The 20,258-nt window shown below is 43.5% G+C and overlaps 1 protein-coding gene across 1 annotated transcript in view; it reads left to right on the top strand.

The window, feature by feature from the left end:
- The window catches only part of rnf123 (ring finger protein 123), a 266,404-nt gene that overhangs the window by 91,006 nt on the left and 155,140 nt on the right, over nucleotides 1–20,258 (top strand). The window contains exons 31-32 of the mRNA XM_084167697.1: nucleotides 7,296–7,435; nucleotides 14,060–14,248. Coding sequence (XP_084023823.1) covers nucleotides 7,296–7,435; nucleotides 14,060–14,248 — 329 coding nt within the window. The remainder of the gene's footprint in view (nucleotides 1–7,295; nucleotides 7,436–14,059; nucleotides 14,249–20,258) is intronic.

Genomic DNA, 20,258 nt, shown 5'->3' with positions numbered 1-20,258 from the left:
CCAGTGGAGTGTGCGGAGGAGGGGGGTGACGTGAGAGAACTTGGGAAGGTTGAACACCAGACGGGCTGCGGCATTCTGGATGAGTTGTAGGGGTTTAATGGCACAGGCAGGGAGGCCAGCCAACAGCGAGTTGCAGTAGTCCAGACGGGAGATGACAAGTGCCTGGATTAGGACCTGTGCCGCTTCCTGTGTAAGGCAGGGTCGTACTCTCCGAATGTTGTAGAGCATGAACCTGCAGGAGCGGGTCACCGCCTTGATGTTGGCGGAGAACGACAGGGTGTTGTCCAGGGTCACGCCTAGGCTCTTCGCACTCTGGGAGGAGGACACAGCGGAGTTGTCAACCGTGATGGCGAGATCATGGAACGGGCAGTCCTTCCCCGGGAGGAAGAGCAGCTCCGTCTTGCCAGGGTTCAGCTTGAGGTGGTGATCCGTCATCCATACTGATATGTCTGCCAGACATGCTGAGATGCGATTCGCCACCTGGTTATCAGAAGGGGGAAAGGAGAAGATTAGTTGTGTATCGTCAGCGTAGCAATGATAGGAGAGGCCATGTGAGGATATGACAGAGCCAAGTGACTTGGTGTATAGGGAGAAAAGGAGAGGGCCTAGGACTGAGCCCTGGGGGACACCAGTGGTGAGAGCACGTGGTGCGGAGACAGCTTCTCGCCACGCCACTTGGTAGGAGCGACCGGTCAGGTAGGACGCAATCCAGGAGTGAGCCGCGCCGGAGATGCCCAGCTCGGAGAGGGTGGAGAGGAGGATCTGATGGTTCACAGTATCAAAGGCAGCAGACAGGTCTAGAAGGACAAGAGCAGAGGAGAGAGAGTTAGCTTTAGCAGTGCGGAGAGCCTCCGTGACACAGAGAAGAGCAGTCTCAGTTGAATGACCAGTCCTGAAACCTGACTGGTTTGGATCAAGAAGGTCATTCTGAGAGAGATTGCAAGAGAGTTGGCTAAAGACGGCACGCTCAATAGTTTTGGAAAGAAAAGAAAGAAGGGATACTGGTCTGTAGTTGTTGACATCAGTGGGATCGAGTGTTGGTTTCTTGAGAAGGGGAGCAACTCTCGCTCTCTTGAAGACGGAAGGGACATGGCCAGCGGTCAAGGATGAGTTGATCAGCGAGGTGAGGTAGGGGAGAAGGTCACCGGAGATGGTCTGGAGAAGAGAGGAGGGGATGGGGTCAAGCGGGCAGGTTGTTGGGCGGCCTGCAGTCACAAGTCGCAGGATTTTATCTGGAGAGAGAGGGGAGAAAGAAGTCAAAGCATAGGGTAGGGCAGTGTGAGTAGGACCAGCAGTGTCATTAGACTTAACAAACGAGGATCGAATGTCGTCAACCTTCTTTTCAAAGTGGTTGACGAAGTCATCCACAGAGAGAGAGGAGGGGGGGGGGCGGGGGGGGGGAGGATTCAGGAGGGAGGAAAATGTGGCAAAGAGCTTCCTAGGGTTAGAGGCAGATGCTTGGAATTTAGAGTGGTGTTGCAAGTAGAATTCCACCAATATAACATTTCTTAAACTAAACAATTCACACTCCACTTCCACAATAATATATTCTCCAATAGTGGTATACAGTGGGGGAAAAAAGTATTGATTCAGCCACCAATTGTGCAAGTTCTCCCACTTAAAAAGATGAGAGAGATTAATTTATTTTCAAATTATGGTGGAAAATAAGTATTTGGTCAATAACAAAAGTTTCTCAATACTTTGTTATATACCCTTTGTTGGCAATGACACAGGTCAAACGTTTTCTGTAAGTCTTCACAAGGTTTTCACACACTGTTGCTGGTATTTTGGCCCATTCCTCCATGCAGATCTCCTCTAGAGCAGTGATGTTTTGGGGCTGTCGCTGGGCAACAAGGACTTTCAACTCCCTCCAAAGATTTTCTATGGGGTTGAGATCTGGAGACTGGCTAGGCCACTCCAGGACCTTGAAATGCTTCTTACGAAGCCACTCCTTCGTTGCCCGGGCGGTGTGTTTGGGATCATTGTCATGCTGAAAGACCCAGCCACGTTTCATCTTCAATGCCCTTGCTGATGGAAGGAGGTTTTCACTCAAAATCTCACGATACATGGCCCCATTCATTCTTTCCTTTACACGGATCAGTCGTCCTGGTCCCTTTGCAGAAAAACAGCCCCAAAGCATGATGTTTCCACCCCCATGCTTCACAGTAGGTATGGTGTTCTTTGGATGCAACTCAGCATTGTTTGTCCTCCAAACACGACAAGTTGAGTTTTTACCAAAAAGTTATATTTTGGTTTCATCTGACCATATGACATTCTCCAAATCCTCTTCTGGATCATCCAAATGCACTCTAGCAAACTTCAGACGGGCCTGGACATGTACTGGCTTAAGCAGGGGGACACGTCTCGCACTGCAGGATTTGAGTCCCTGGCGGCGTAGTGTGTTACTGATGGTAGGCTTTGATACTTTGGTCCCAGCTCTCTGCAGGTCATTCACTAGGTCCCCCCGTGTGGTTCTGGGATTTTTGCTCACCGTTCTTGTGATCATTTTGACCCCACAGGGTGAGATCTTGCGTGGAGCCCCAGATCGAGGGAGATTATCAGTGGTCTTGTACGTCTTCCATTTCCTAATAATTGCTCCGACAGTTGATTTCTTCAAACCAAGCTGCTTACCTATTGCAGATTCAGTCTTCCCAGCCTGGTGCAGGTCTACAATTTTGTTTCTGGTGTCCTTTGACAGCTCTTTGGTCTTGGCCATAGTGGAGTTTGGAGTGTGACTGTTTGAGGTTGTGGACAGGTGTCTTTTATACTGATAACAAGTTCAAACAGGTGCCATTAATACAGGTAACGAGTGGAGGACAGAGGAGCCTCTTTAAGAAGAAGTTACAGGTCTGTGAGAGCCAGAAATCTTGCTTGTTTGTAGGTGACCAAATACTTATTTTCCACCATAATCTGTAAATAAATTCATAAAAAATCCTACAATGTGATTTTCTGGATTATTTTTTCTCAATGTGGCTGTCATAGTTGACGTGTACCTATGATGAAAATGACAGGCCTCTCTCATCTCTATAAGTGGGAGAACTTGCACAATTGGTGGCTGACTAAATACTTTCCCCCCCACTGAATTACACTATGCATTCATTGCAACACTTCTTCCTCAGATTGAACACAAATGTTTTCAATTTTTGGTGAGTTAAACCATTATTTTGACCACGACTGTATATGGTGACAGTTTTATTCGCATCATAAATACATGCTCCTGTTAACGCAATTAATTCAGCAGCCTGAGCTGATGACACTGGTATTTTATATGCTTCAATGCAGTTTCCTTCATTATCCACGACTGAATGTCCTGATAATACCGTTTTATCATCTGGTCTCAGATGGCGGCAGGTAGCTTAGTGGGTAAGAGCGTTGTGCCAGTAACCGAAATGTTCAGTACTGCAGACCTTGGTTGGCTGAATACGCAGTGTATGATTCGATACTGTGCTGTGCATAGGCCTCAAACCAATTCTTTATGATGATTCTTACACACCAAAGGACTCGAATCTGACACTTGATCACACTTTATGATTTCTTACACATTAAAAAACCCTACGCCCAATCTTGTTAAACCCACTCTCCTTCTCCTCTGTTTTTTACTCATTACTCTGAACACACCCTGTTTTGAATCATAGCACCATGTCATTGTCTAATTTGCTATTTCTTCTTACATGTGTTGACATACTCGAATACCACTCATCTATTCCCCTCAAGTAAATATTACATTTTAAATGTTCGTCACAGCTCAGCTTTACCACAGATAAGCAGAATTTAACATAATACAAAAATGAAAGTGTGCTTACCTGTCGGCTCAACCGTATCCTGTTCTTTTAGACGCCAATCTGTTATGATGAGTTTCTCCGGTAGCAAGTAATTCAGGATGCAAGAGAATAGTTAAACACTAAGATGGAGAGTTGATACAAAGTATTTCATATTACGGTACAGGATTCAACATGACAAGCGGCACGTGAGTAGCCTATTGTCATTCGAAGGACTGTCAGTTGAAGTCGGAAGTTTACATACACCTTAGCCAAATACATTTAAACTCAGTTTTTCACAATTCCTGACATTTAATCCTAGTAAAAATTCCCTGTCTTAGGTCAGTTAGGATCACCACTTTTTTTTTAAGAATGTGAAATGTCATAATAATAGTAGAGATTTATTTCAGCTTTTATTTATTTCATCACATTCCCAGTGGGTCAGAAGTTTACATACACTCAATTAGTATTTGGTAGCATTGCCGTTAAATTGTTTAACTTGGGTAAAATGTTTCGGGTAGCCTTCCACAAGCTTCCCACAATAAGTTGGGTGAATTTTGGCCCATTCCTCCTGACAGAGCTTGTGTAACTGAGTCAGGCTTGTAGGCCTCCTTGCTCGCACACGCTTTTTCAGTTCGGCCCACAAATGTTCTATAGGATTGAGGTCAGGGCTTTGTGATGGCCACTCCAATACCTTGACTTTGTTATCCTTAAGCCATTTTGCCACAACTTTGGAAGTATGCTTGGGGTCATTGTCCATTTGGAAGACCCATTTGCGACCAAGCTTCAACTTCCTGATTGATGTCTTGAGTTTCTGCCTATAGGAAGGGAGGAGCAAAATGGAGTTGTGGTCAGATTTGCCAAAAGGAGGACGGGGGAGGGCCTTATAACCATCCCGGAAGTTCGAATAGCAATGGTCGAAGATTTTAGCAGCCCGAGTACAACAGTTGATATGTTGAAAGAACTGTTGCAGCCTAGTCCTCAAACTTGCAGCCTCAGGATATGTGGTTTCCAGTTTGCATTAAGTCCAGTAAAGTTCTTTGAGGGCCGTCGTGGTATCGGCTTGAGGGGGGATATACACGGCCGTGACTATAACCGAAGAAAAGTCTTGTGGGAGATAATACGGTCAGCATTTGATTGTGAGGTATTCTAGGTCGGGTGAACAGAAGGACTTGAGTTCCTGTATGTTACTACAATTACACCATGAATCGTTTATCATGAAACACACACCTCTGCCCTTCTGCTACCCGGAGAGAGATTTATTTCTGTCTGTGTGATGAACTGAGAACCCATCTGGCTGGACCGATTTCGACAGAATATCATATATTTCTGTGAAACAAAGTATGTTACAGGCCCTGAAGTCTCTCTGAAAATAAATCCTTGCCCTGAGCTCGTCGACTTTGTCATCCAAAGACTGAACAGTAGCGAGTAATATACTTGGAAGCGGTGGGTGGTGTGCGTGCCTCCTAAGTCGAACCAGCAGGCCGCTCCGAGTGCCTCTCCTCTGCCGGCGATGTTTTGGGTCAGCCACTGGAATCTTGTTAAATTGCCCTGGGGAGAGCAAACAAAGGATCTGTTTCGGGATAGTCGTATTCCTGGTCGTAATGCTGGTAGTTCTGGTGAGTTATCGGTGCTCTGATATCCAGTAGTTTTTCCCGGCTGTACGTAATGATACAAAACCATTTCTGAGCTAATAATGTAAAAAATAATACATAAACAAACAACAAGTTTCCTAAGAGCTAGTCGCGATTCCGTCTTGGTCGGCGCCAGTTGGTTGTCATGTGTCTGTGTGGGTAACAGTGATGGGTGGACTGGAGGAGGTGTGAAGTCAACGTGTGTAATGTGAGAGGAAAGGAAAGGAGAGATTGGACTGGATAATATAACATACTGTCCATCCATCAATCCCTTATCCAATCTCCCTAGACAGTGGAGGAGAGGAGAGGAGAAAGGAAATTAATGGATACATCAGACAGAATAATAGAACATTATACTCCCTCCGTCAGCTGGGTAGGAGTCAAAGATGAGGATCTCTTCATCCATCCAGTACATCCCCTTCAAGCTGCTGTCCTCTGTCTGTCCTATAGCTATCCCCTGCTGCCCAGTAAATCCCTTGTCTAATCCCTATAGGCTGGTAGGCTCAGCGTGCAGCCCCACACTGTTAATTAAATCTAAAGGTTATCTCTCCTTAAGGAGCGACAACACTGTCCTGCTAAATGATTGGTTGGTACGCTTGACAAGGTTTATTGAGAATCTCTTGTCCTCCAAAGAGCGCCGTTACAATGCTGTTGTCATGTGAGATGTGGATTTTTCTCTCTCTCTCTGTCTCGCTCGCTCTCTCTGTCTTCTCAGTGTGAAGGACGGGGGGGTATGAGAGGTCATCCACAGTGCAGGGACGAGGGGGGATGAGATGTCCTCTACAGTGCAGGGACGAGGGGGGATGAGATGTCCTCTACAGTGCAGGGACGGGGGGGATGAGATGTCCTCCACAGTGCAGGGACGAGGGGGGATGAGATGTCCTCTACAGTGCAGGGACGAGGGGGGATGAGATGTCCTCCACAGTGCAGGGACGAGGGGGGATGAGATGTCCTCTACAGTGCAGGGACGAGGGGGGATGAGATGTCCTCCACAGTGCAGGGGGGAGGGGGGGGGGGTGAGAGGTTCTCTCACCCCCCGTCCCTGCACTGTGGAGGACTCTCAAGACCTGACATCACGCTTCACCCACGGTCTCTGACACTTCCTGCTTCACCCACGGTCTCTGACACATCCCGCTTCACCCACGGTCTCTGACACTTCCTGCTTCACCCACGGTCTCTGACACATCCAGCTTCACCCACAGTCTCTGACACTTCCTGCTTCACCCACAGTCTCTGACACTTCCTGCTTCACCCACGGTCTCTGACACATCCAGCTTCACCCACAGTCTCTGACACTTCCTGCTTCACCCACAGTCTCTGACACTTCCTGCTTCACCCACAGTCTCTGACACATCCAGCTTCACCCACAGTCTCTGACGTCACGCTTCACCCACAGTCTCTGACACTTCCTGCTTCACCCACAGTCTCTGACACTTCCTGCTTCACCCACGGTCTCTGACACATCCAGCTTCACCCACTGTCTCTGACACATAATCTATTCTGCTCCAGTGCATCTCTTTATCCAATCTGAATAGAAAATGTAATTATGTAAAATCTGTTATGGTTAGTATGTCATTAGTATCATGTAGGGATATGTAGGTTTTTGATCAATCTATTCTGTATGCTGTTTTATCAACCCCAACTCTGCACAGCGTCATGCTGTTAGTTACGGTTAGGGCTATGTTATCTGCTGCTGGGACGCGATAATGGGTTGTGAATAAAACTGATTAAAACAGAAGACAATCACTTATTTCTTTTTTTTTGTTTCAAAAATGTTTTGCCATGGTGTTCCGTACCAAAGGGTCTTTGGTCCTACTGAACATGGTCCTGGTGTGTAACCTGCAGTATTATCTCCTCTAATTGGTTGTGTGACAGTATTCTCCTCTCTGATTGGTCGTTACAGAGCCATGCCCATCCCTCCTGCTGCAGAGACACATGGCGGAGCTGCTCTCTCTGGATAAAGACATGGCAGCCTCCTTCCTCAACTCTGTCCTCAACCAGCTCAACTGGGCCTTCTCCGAGTTCATAGGCATGATCCAGGAGGTAAGCACGGTCTTTCCATAGAAATTGGCATCGCTCCCTGCTAGGGCTGACTCCAATTAGTCGACTGGTCGATAATTTGGTCGATAGGCTATTTTTTTTTTTTTACGAGCAGTAGCAAATATATATTTAAATTCTTATGGTACACGAGTCACCTGTTTGATTTAGAGACGTGCACAATGTGTCTCTCTAAAATGCACAATGCAAGTCTCTCTAAAATGCACAATGCAAGTCTCTCTAAAATGCACAATGCACGTCTCTCTAAAATGCACAATGCACGTCTCTCTAAAATGCACAATGCACGTCTCTCTAAAATGCACAATGCAAGTCTCTCTAAAATGCACAATGCACGTCTCTCTAAAATGCACGTCTCTCTAAAATGCACAATGCACGTCTCTCTAAAATGCACAATGCACGTCTCTCTAAAATGCACAATGCACGTCTCTCCCGCCAATTTGTGCACGTTCATTGTTTCATAACTTCATTGTGTGAATTCTTTACCTTGATTGTTAGTGTCTATCAATTCCCCATTACATACAGTGCATTCGGAAAGTATTCAGACCCCTTAACTTTTTCCACATTTTGTTACGTTACAGCCTTATTCTAAAAGGGATTACATAGTTTTTTCCCCCTCATTAATCTACCCATAATACCCCATAATGACAAAGCAAAAACACATTTTGTATACATTTTTGCAAATAAAAAAAAAGAAAGGAAATATCACATTTACGTAAGTATTCAGATCCTTTACTCAGTACTTTGATGAAGCACCTTTGGCAGCGATTACAGCCTCGAGTCTTCTTGGGTATGATGCTACAGGCTTGGCACACCTGTATTTGAGGAGTTTCTCCCATTCTTCTCTGCAGATCCTCTCAAGCTCTGTCAGGTTGGATGGGGAGCGTCGCTGCACAGCTATTTTCAGGTCTCTCCAGAGATGTTAGATCGGGGTCAAGTCTGGGCTCTGACTGGGCCACTCAAGGACATTCAGATACTTGTCCCAAAGCCACTCCTGTGTTGTCTTGGCTGTGTGCTTAGGGTTGTTGTCCTGTTGGAAGGTGAACCTTCGGAATATTTATCTAGCATAGAACACAACAACTAGCCGACTTGGTAAATAGATATACTATTCTACTATGGGGTTGTTGGATTTTTCTATTAATTATTCGCTTTGTTTGCAGAGGAAAGGTACAGGAATGTTCTAGCATCTTCAAAATGCGCCTCAGCAGAAATATCTGTTCATCTTCCATATATCAAATCAAATCAAATCAAATTTTATTGGTCACATGCGCCGAATACAACAGGTGCAGACATTACAGTGAAATGCTTACTTACAGCCCTTAACCAAAAGTGCATTTATTTTAAACAAAAAAAGTAAGAATAAAACAACAACAAAAAAAGTGTTGAGAAAAAAAGAGCAGAAGTAAAATAAAGTGACAGTAGGGAGGCTATATATACAGTAAAATAAAGTGACAGTAGGGAGGCTATATATACAGGGGGGTACCGTTGCAGAGTCAATGTGCGGGGGCACCGGCTAGTTGAGGTAGTTGAGGTAATATGTACATGTGGGTAGAGTTAAAGTGACTATGCATAAATACTTAACAGAGTAGCAGCAGCGTAAAAAGGATGGGGTGGGGGGGCAGTGCAAATAGTCCGGGTAGCCATGATTAGCTGTTCAGGAGTCTTATGGCTTGGGGGTAGAAGCTGTTGAGAAGTCTTTTGGACCTAGACTTGGCACTCCGGTACCGCTTGCCGTGCGGCAGCAGAGAGAACAGTCTATGACTAGGGTGGCTGGAGTCTTTGACAATTTTGAGGGCCTTCCTCTGACACCGCCTGGTATAGAGGTCCTGGATGGCGGCAATGATTTTGCCGTGGCGCAGCAAAATGAGTGCAGCGGAAACACTATTGTTTGCAGAGCGCACAACCTATGCTACACTTGTGAGAAACAAGTTTTGGTTTATTTTATTATATTTACGAGTTTTGTCAATTTATTTATTGTCTTTTGTTTGGAGCGCTACTGTCAATGTTGAGTAAGGACGCACACGCATAGAAGCAGGCCTATAGGCTACCTGGCCTACGCGCAAATGTAGGCATATAAATGTGCCCATTTGGGGATCTGATAGTATTTCTGATTGGCTTAACGCACCACCTCGAATGACCTGTGGAGCTTCTCAAAGTAATGTTTTCTTCATCTCAAACAGCAAGCAAACGAAGTCTGATTATACATCCATTGAGAATTGCAATAGTTCCTCAATGTATTAGAAACATCTTTCCAGCTCTCTCCCTTTCGATAGCCACTCAGAGTGAAAGGGAAAAATGTCATGCTCTGATCCAGTGGAAACGTCATAAAATTGGTCTACCTGATGAGCTCTTATCCCTTGATCAAAATAGCCTACATCTGTGTCTGTCCCGAGCTCACTGGCGTGGGAAACTCTGAGGGCCCAGAATATTTTACAAGTTTGCTGGAGCAAACTTGGGCTGATCCCAAGTTGATAGTTGATACGGTGTTTCAATTTCGTTGCAGACAGGCCATGCGTAGCCAATGTGATTTATAGGATATTTATTTTTATCAGGATATTTTCTGCCTGCGGGCTGCAATGTTTTTATTTGTTGGCTTTTTGTAGGCTATTTTTACATCGTTGGCAATGGCAGTTAAAGTTTTTTTTTTTTAGGTTTGTATCATTTTTATTTAGATTTGGATAGAGTTTTGATTAACCACATGACAATTTCGATATACGAAGACGTTATTATAAATTTAAATGAAACTCTTCCACAAAAATCTGCATATGAAAACCCTAACTGGCACGCAGATCGGTAGAAATGTGAAGATAAATTTGCCGACTCCTTGTGTAGCCTGTTAATGGCAGAATCTGTGAAAGCCAGCAGGAGCGGGAGGAGAATGGTCAGGTTTTTCCTCTTCCTGTTATCTTAATCTCTAGCTTCCTCTTGAGTCATTAGTGTCTTATTTCATCAAACAGCATTAGACAAGCATATAAAACACAGGGGGTGTGTCTATATAGGGAAAAATACACATTTAGAAAGAACCGACATCTTTCGGTCTACCAATATTTTGTTGTTGTCGGGGACAACCCCCTGCTTACAGTAGCACAAGGTAAAAAAAGTTTAGCGTCACCAAGTTAGTTTGATCCAAGAGGCTAAACACTGTGTGATGTCACTCATATCACCCCAGCACAGGCAGATATTGGGATTCCACGTTTACCGCTGTCCAAGGCGCTGAAAATCTCAGATCACCACTATTTGCGTGTTTTACATAGGACCTTCAACACTTCCACAGTTCAAGGAGAGCCTGTAAAGCAGCCTTTCTCAAAACCTAGGTCCTTGGAAAGGTCCACAGGCATATCCCTAATGAAAAAAACTCCTACAGATTGCAATGGATTTGTCTCAATCCACTGAATGCGCTACTTAGTTCATAGAATACGCTTTCTATTTTATTCCTACGAATTTGGCTGAGGTTCTATTAGCTATGCTGACCCCATAAACATAAAGGTAAGACTCTCAGGAACATGCTTTCATAAAGTATTCACATTCCTTGACTTATTCCACATTTTGTTGTTGTTACAGCCTGTATTCAAAATAAAATAAAAATATCTCACCCATCTACACACAATACCCCATAATGACAATGTGAAAACAACATGTTTTTAGATTTTTTTTTAGTAAATGTATTGAAAATGAAATACAGATACATCTCATTCACGTAAGTATTCACACCCCTGAGTCAATACATGTTAGAATCACCTTTGTCAGCGATTACAGCTGTGTGTCTTTCTGGGTAAGTTTCTAAGAGATTTCCACACATGTATTATGCAACATTTGCCCATTATTCTTTTCAAAATTCTTCAAGCTCTGTCAAATTGGTTGTTGATCATTGCTAGATAACCAGTTTCAGGTCTTGCCATATATTTTCAAGTGGTTTTAAGTCAAAACTGTAACTCAGCAACAAGATTTTACCTTGTGTTTTAAGTTATTGTCCTGCTGAAAGGTGAATTAATCTCCAGTGTCTGGTGGAAAGCAGACTGAACCAGGTTTTCCTCTAGTCTCCCAGTGTCTGGTGGAAAGCAGACTGAACCAGGTTTTCCTCTAGTCTCCCAGTGTCTGGTGGAAAGCAGACTGAACCAGGTTTTCCTCTAGTCTCCCAGTGTCTGGTGGAAAGCAGACTGAACCAGGTTTTCCTCTAGTCTCCCAGTGTCTGGTGGAAAGCAGACTGAACCAGGTTTTCCTCTAGTCTCCCAGTGTCTGGTGGAAAGCAGACTGAACCAGGTTTTCCTCTAGTCTCCCAGTGTCTGGTGGAAAGCAGACTGAGCCAGGTTTTCCTCTAGTCTCCCAGTGTCTGGTGGAAAGCAGACTGAGCCAGGTTTTCCTCTAGTCTCCCAGTGTCTGGTGGAAAGCAGACTGAACCAGGTTTTCCTCTAGTCTCCCAGTGTCTGGTGGAAAGCAGACTGAACCAGGTTTTCCTCTAGTCTCCCAGTGTCTGGTGGAAAGCAGACTGAACCAGGTTTTCCTCTAGTCTCCCAGTGTCTGGTGGAAAGCAGACTGAACCAGGTTTTCCTCTAGTCTCCCAGTGTCTGGTGGAAAGCAGACTGAACCAGGTTTTCCTCTAGTCTCCCAGTGTCTGGTGGAAAGCAGACTGAACCAGGTTTTCCTCTAGTCTCCCAGTGTCTGGTGGAAAGCAGACTGAACCAGGTTTTCCTCTAGTCTCCCAGTGTCTGGTGGAAAGCAGACTGAACCAGGTTTTCCTCTAGTCTCCCAGTGTCTGGTGGAAAGCAGACTGAACCAGGTTTTCCTCTAGTCTCCCAGTGTCTGGTGGAAAGCAGACTGAACCAGGTTTTCCTCTAGGATTTAGCCTGCGCTTAGCTCCATTACAATTTTTATTTTATATTTTTCCTGATAAACTCCCCAGTAGTTAATGATTACAAACATACCCATAACATGATGCAACCTCAACTATGCTTGAAAATATGGAGAGTGGTACTCAGTAATGTGTTCTATTGGATTTGCCCCAAACATAACACTTTGTATTCAGGACAAAAAGTTAATTGCTTTGCCCCATTTATTGCAGTATTACTTTAGTGCCTTGTTGCAATCAGGATGCATGTTTTGGAATATTCTTATTCTGTAGAGGCTTCCTTCTTTTCACTCTGTCGATTAGGTTAGTATTGTGGAGTAACTACAATGTTGTTGATCCATCCTCAGTTTTCTCCTGTCACAGCCATTAAACTATAATTGTTTTAAAGTCACCATTGGCCTCATGGTGAAATCCCTGAGCGGTTTCCTTGCTCTCCGGCAACTGAGTTAGTGTGTATTGATACACCATTCAAAGTATAATTAATAACTACTTTTTTTACTTCACCATGCTCAAAGGGATATTCCGTATTTTTTGTATTTTGTATTTTTTTTTTACCCAAGAAGGGTGCCCTTCTTTGCGAGGCATTGGAAAACCTCCCTGATCTTTGTGGTTGAATCTGTGTTTGAAATTCACTGCTCGACTGAGGGACCTTACAGATAATTGTATGTGTGGGGTACAGAGATGAGGTAGTCATTAAATAAATCACGTTAAACACTATTATTGCACACAGTGAGTCCATGCAACTTATTATGTGACTTGTTAAGCACATTTTTACTACTGAACATAGTTAGGCTTGCCATCACAAAGGGGTTGAATACTTATTGACTCAAGACATTTCAGCTTTAATTTTTTATATATTTGTAAAAGATTACAAAAACATAATTCCACTTTGACATTATGGGGTGTTGTATGTAGGCCAGTAACAGAAACATCTACATTTTATATATTTTAAATTCAGGCTTTAACGCGTCAAAATGTGTGAATACTTTCTGAAGGCATTGTACGTGTCTTCTGTTTCCCTGTACGATAAGGCCCGCAGGAAATATTTAAAGGGATCGTGGCAAAATCGCATTTGAAAGCAATGCATATATTATTTTGTACACACACACACACACACACACACACACACACACACACACAATTATTACCTGACATTTTCATGTAACTTCCCAATAACTTTGAGGCATTTCAGTCTCTACAAACCATAGGCCTAAATCCTTCAAATTGAAATGTCTTACCTGATTGGACATATGATTACCATATTCTTGTGTTATTTAGGTGTGTCTGAGGCCAAAATCAAATGTTATCTCAAATAATTTAGAGAATCAAGTAGCTAGATAGTAATAACAGACCATCTTAAAATTTGGGTCACCCGAGTGGCGCAGTGGTCTAAGGCACTGCATCGCAGTGCTAGCTGTGCCACTAGAGCGGTTCGAATCCAGGCTCGGGAGACCCATGGGGCGACGCTCAATTGGCTCAGCGTCGTCCAGGGTAGGGGAGGGAATGGCCGGCAGGGATGTAGCTCAGTTGGTAGAGCATGGTGTTTGCAACGCCAGGGTTGTGGGTTTGATTCCCACGGGGGGGGGGCAGTATGTAAAAATAATGTATGCACTCACAAACTGTTGCTCTGGATAAGAGCGTCTGCTAAATGACGTAAATGTAAATGTTAAAACAATGTAATGTGTTGCGGTAGTAGATTTTGTTGGGAGAAATTCTACTGTAAAGGACCTTAATGATCATGTTTCTCTCTCTCCCCCCCCCTTCAGATTCAGCAGGCAGCTGAACGTCCTGAGCGTAACTTTGTGGACACACGGCAGCTGAAGGTGTGTGCTACGTGTTTCGACCTGTCGGTCAGCCTGCTGCGTGTCCTAGAGATGACCGTCACCCTGGTCCCACAGATCTTCCTCGACTGGACACGCCCCTCCGCTGAACTGCTGCTCAGACGATTGGCTCAGGTGAGACAGCACAGGATTTGATTTGTAGGTGAAGTGGTTGGTTGATTGAATGATGGGTTGATTGAATGACTGTTTGTTGTACTTTGAGAGGAAGTTCTTTCAACAGCTCATAAGGTACATACTTCAATGTAAGCTTGGAAAGGAAGAGTAGAATGCTGACCAAGGCCACATCCAGAAACACCCCCTACCATCTAACCCCTAGACTTTTTTTAAGTTGCATCTACGAGCAAATGTACAAGCTGTCTTTTTTTATATGCACTTACACAACTAAGCTACTGTCACTTAAAAAATAATATGTTACAAGTACTTAAAAGTGTGTAATTGTTTAGGTCAACTTAAAAAAACGTAAAGTTCTCAACTTTTTTAGCGTCAGTGTTACTTAAAGTGTTTGAGTGTGTGAAACAAACTGAAAGGACTTGGTCATGCCCTTTGTCTGTACCAGATGAATACTACAGTATTCATATATACTAATATACATATACTAAATACTACAGTGAAATGACATGGAAAGAAGTCAGTTACTCTCTGATCCCGAACACAGAAGGCAGGAAGGGGAAGGAATGTCAACGTATGAGTGACAGGAAGGCAACGGAATTCATTCATTTAAAAAAATCCCCATCAAGATCTGTCAGTTTAAGCTAGAGAGATGTTTTTTTTTTTTTGCAATCCAAGTCTCAATCCACCGCATCCGTTCGATATCGCGCTTCCGCATCTGCGGTGAAGAGTGTCTGAGCTCAGACCATGAGGCATCCTGTAAATCCGTCTTCTCGCTAAATCGGCTGTATGGTTTGGGCTACACACTAATATGGTTCCCTCTGTGGAAAGGTGAGTCTCTCACGAATACGTACATGTCGGTTGTTTTTGCTCGAGGAACCGAGGCCTGTACTCTGGAGCGGGATCGATTTTGAGGTGGAGGTTCCGTCTTGGTCTGGGGCAGTGTGTCACAGCATCATCGGACTGAGCTTGTTGTCATTGCAGGCAATCTCAACGCTGTGCGTTACATGGAAGACATCCTCCTCCCTCATGTGGTACCCTTCCTGCAGGCTCATCCTGACATGACCCTCCAGCATGACAATGCCACCAGCCATACTGCTCCTTCTGTGCATGATTTCCTGCAAGACAGGAATGTCAGTGTTCTGCCATGGCCAGCGAAGAGCCCGGATCTCAATCCCATTGAGCACGTCTGGGACCTGTTGGATCGGAGGGTGAGGGCTAGGGCCATTCCCCACAGAAATGTCCGGGAACCTGCAGGTGCCTTGGTGGAAGGGTGGGGTAACATCTCACAGCCAGAACTGGCAAATCTGGTGCAGTCCATGAGGAGGAGATGCACTGCAGTACTTAATGCAGCTGGTGGCCACACCAGATACTTACTGTTACTTTTGATTTTGACCCCCCCCCTTTGTTCAGGGACACATTATTCAATTTCTGTTAGTCACATGTCTGTGGAACTTGTTCAGTTTGTCTCAGTTGTTGAATCTTGTTATGTTCATATAAATATTTACACATGTTAAGTTTGCTGAAAATAAAAGCAATTGATATTGAGAGGACGTTTCTTTTTTTGCTGAGTTTATACAGTTGAAGTCGGAAGCTTACATACACCTTAGCCAAATACATTTAAATTCAGTTTTAACACAATTCCTGACATTTAATCCTAGTAAAAATTCCCTGTTTTAGGTCAGTTAGGATCACCACTTTTTTTTTAAGAATGTGAAATGTCAGAATAATAGTAGAGAGAATGATTTATTTCAGCTTTTATTTCTTTCATCACATTCCCAGTGGATCAGAAGTTTACATACACTCAATTAGTATTTGGTAGCATTGCCTTTTAAATTGTTTAACTTGGGTCAAACGTTTCGGGTAGCCTTCCACAAGCTTCCCACAATAAGTTGGGTGAATTTTGGCCCATTCCTCCTGACAGAGCTGGTGTAACTGAGTCAGTTTTGTAGGCCTCCTTGCTTGCACACGCTTTTTCAGTTCTGCCCACACATTTTCTATAGGATTGAGGTCAGGGTTTTGTGATGGCCACTCCAATACCTTGACCTTGTTGTCCTTAAGCTATTTTGCCACAACTTTGGAAGTATGCTTGGGGTCATTGTCCATTTGGAAGACCCATTTGCGACCAAGCTTTAACTTCCTGACTGATGTCTTGAGATGTTGCTTCAATATATCCACATAATTTTCCTTCCTCATGATGCCATCTATTTTGTGAAGTGCACCAGTCCCTCCTGCAGCAAAGCACCCCCACAGCATGATGCTGCCACCCCCTTGCTTCACGGTTGGGATGGTGTTCTTCGGCTTGCAAGCAACCCCCTTTTCCTCCAAACATAACGATGGTCATTATGGCCAAACAGTTCTATTTTTGTTTCATCAGACCAGAGGACATTTCTCCAAAAAGTACGATCTTTGTCCCCATGTGCAGTTGCAAACCGTAATCTGGCTTTTTATGGTGGTTTTGGAGCACTGGCTTCTTCCTTGCTGAGCAGCCTTTCAGGTTATGTCGATATAGGACTCCTTTTACTGTGGATATAGATACTTTTGTACCTGTTTCCTCCAGCATCTTCACAAGGTCCTTTGCTGTTGTTCTGGGATTGATTTGCACTTTCCACACCAAAGTACGTTAATCTCTAGGAGACAGAACGCGTCTCCTTCCTGAGCGGTATGACGGCTGCGTGGTCCCATGGTGTTTATACTTGCGTACTATTGTTTGTACAGATGAACGTGGTACCTTCAGGCGTTTGGAATTTTTTTATGAGGTCTTGGTTGATTTCTTTTGATTTCCCCATGATGTTAAGCAAAGAGGCACTGAGTTTTTAGGTAGGCCTTGAAATACATCCACAGATACACCTCCAATTGACTCAAATGATGTCAATTAGCCTATCAGAAGCTTCTAAAGCCATGACATTATTTTCTGGAATTTTCCAAGCTGTTTAAAAGGCACAGTCAACTTAGTGTATGTAAACTTCTGACCCAATGGAATTGTAATACAGTGAATTATAAGTGAAATAATCTGTCTGCAAACAATTGTTGGAAAGATTACTTGTGTCATGCACTAAGTAGATGTCCTAACCGACTTGCCAAAACTATAGTTTGTTAACAAGAAATTTGTGGAGTGGTTGAAAAACAAGTTTTAATGACTCCAACCTAAGTGTATGTAAACTTCCGACTTCAACTGTATATCTCAGATAGAGGACAGACACTTCCGAACAAACTTCCTTTATTTTTTATTTTTTTTTCTGTTGTTCCGTGTAGTGAGTCTGTTATTCAATGTGTTTGAATGGGCTAATAGCAGTAAGGCCAAATTCAATGTTTCATCAAATAATATTGTAATCTTTTTTTGGACGCTTCAAGGGGTCTTAAAATTCATAATCAAATAGATAAATGATCCTTGGTATGACCTTCTTAAAACATTTCCATATAGCTTAGTAGAGCCCCGGGTTAGACAATAGAGGGTAAACAAAAAAGTGGCTAAACAAGTTTATCGTCTGTGTACTGCTGGATGTTCCCTGTGGCTCATCGTAAACACACACACACACACGGGAGAGCGGATCATCAACGGACACCTGTCCTGTTCTCTAATGAACGTTGAAGGGTAATAGTGTTGAATTCATTAGGAAGTCTTCAGAGGAACTTTTGAAATGTGCTGTTATCTTTTAATCATCACTCACCATCACCGCCTCTCTCCTTCAGTGCCATGAGTTGTTTTCATGCAATACAAGGTGTGTGTGACATCACTGTGTGTGTGTTCCTGTGTGTGTATTAGTGCCAGTCCCATGTGAACACTCTTCCTCCAGCTAGGTTGGAATCAGCAGCTAATTGAAGCTAACCCCTGGAACAGCATGTTCTCTCGCTCTCTCTCGGTCTCTCTCTCTGTTTCTCTCTCTCTCGGTCTCTCTCTCTGTTTCTTTCGCTGTTTCTCTGTCTCTCTCTGTTTCTCTCGCTGTTTCTCTGTCTCTGTCTCTGTCTCTGTCTCTGTCTCTCTGTCTCTCTGTCTCTCTGTCTCTCTGTCTCTCTCTCTGTCTCTCTCGTTCTCTCTCTGTTTCTCTCTCTCTCGTTCTCTCTCTGTTTCTCTCTCTGTTTCTCTGTCTGTTTCTCTCTGTTTCTCTGTCTGTTTCTCTGTCTCTGTTTTTCTGTTTTTGTCTCTCTCTCTCAAATTCAAGCTGCTTTATTGGCATGAAAAACATTGTGTCGATATTTGCAAATCAACAATGTATACAATATACATTGTAATAAAAATAATAACAAATAATCATATAAAATGGTAGTAAATAAAAATTAAAAATAACAATAAAATGGTAACAGTAAATTGTAGAAATATAATAAATAGAAAAGGCTAAACATGGAAAATGAAACTGTCATCCTCACCATTACATCAGTACCACCACCATCATCACCATCATTAAACTGCTATCATCAGGATAAGAGCAGAGGACTATCATTACCATCACCCCTACTACCCGTACCACTACTATTTAGAATAATAATAATAATAGTTATAATAGTAATAACGATAATAATAATAATAATAAGTAAGTTACTGCTTACTATGCAGATGTATTTATTTAGTGTCCCTCAGGCTATGGCAGGCAAATACAAATGTGGCTGCAAGAGGAGCCATGCTCCTTCGTCCATGAGTACTTTTTTGTTTTTCCTCTGGGTTTAATAAGTTAAAATCTGGAATAAATGTAGTAATTTCTGTGAATAATGAATCTCTTGGTGAGGAATATTTATCACAGTAAAGGAGAAAGTGCATCTCTGTTTCTACCTCCCCTGTCGTGCATTGACCACATACTCTTTGGGTAGCCATGTCTTTTTATGTCTGCTGGTTTATATTGACAATTGGGTGTCATTCAGCCTGTACTTGGTAAGGAACTTGGTAAGGAACTGTCTCTGCTTCATATCTCTGACAGAGTAGAGATAATCAGCCAATTCATATTCTCTGTTTAGGGCCAGATAGGAATTTAGTCGGCTTTGGGATTTTTTGTTTTTCCAACGTTGTAAATATGAGTCCTTTTGATTGGTTCATGATTTTGTTTATTTGAATTATTTCTTTTGAAGCAGGGCTGGTGTCAGCTTGGTTGGTTCGGTCCAACACCAGCTGGCTGAGAGGGCTCACTTCTGGGCTCAGCTCTTGGGTTTGAAGTGCTTTAAATTGGAGACTTGAATTTGGACTTGACATTTTTTTTGCCCAAATTTTAATGATATTTGTTGTACTTTAATTACCGCTGGAAAGTGGCCCATTTCTGCCCTACATGCATTAGTTGGTGTATTTCTTAGGACTTGTAGAATTTTCCAACAGGATTCTGCATGTAGGGCTTCAATTGGATGTTTGTCCCACAGAGACTGCAACCCTCCCCGGCTTAGACAGTAGAGGGTTAACTAGATAGTCGGGTAAACAAAAAAGTGGCTAAACAATTGTATCTTCTGTGAACTGCTGGATGTTCCCTGTGGCTCATCGTAACACACACACACACACACACACACACACACACACACACGGGAGAGCGGATCATCAACGGACACCTGTCCTGTTCTCTAATGAACGTTGAAGGGGAATAGTGTTGAATTCATTAGGAAGTCTTCAGAGGAGCTTTTGAAATGTGCTGTTATCTTTTAATCATCACTCACCATCACCGCCTCTCTCCTTCAGTGCCATGAGTTGTTTTCATGCAATACAAGGTGTGTGTGACATCACTGTGTGTGTGTGTTCCGGTGTGTGTATTAGTGCCAGTCCCATGTGAATGAACACTCTTCCTCCAGCTAGGTTGGAATCAGCAGCTAATTGAAACTAACCCCTGGAACAGCATGTTCTCTCGCTCTCTCTCGGTCTCTCTCTCTGTCTGTCTGTCTCTCTCTCTGTCTGTCTCTCTCTCTGTCTGTCTCTCTCTCTCTCTGTCTGTCTCTCTCTCTGTCTGTCTGTCTCTCGCTCTCTCGGTCTCTCTGTCTCTCTGTCTCTCTGTCTCTGTCTCTCTCTCTCTCTCTCTCTCTCTCTCTCTCTCTCTCTCTCTCTCTG

Source organism: Coregonus lavaretus, assembly GCF_964263955.1.
Source record: "Coregonus lavaretus genome assembly, chromosome: 8".
NCBI classification, from domain to species: Eukaryota; Metazoa; Chordata; class Actinopteri; order Salmoniformes; family Salmonidae; genus Coregonus; species Coregonus lavaretus.
The sequence above is the reverse complement of the archived record's forward strand: the minus strand, read 5'-3'. Positions and strand labels throughout refer to the sequence as shown.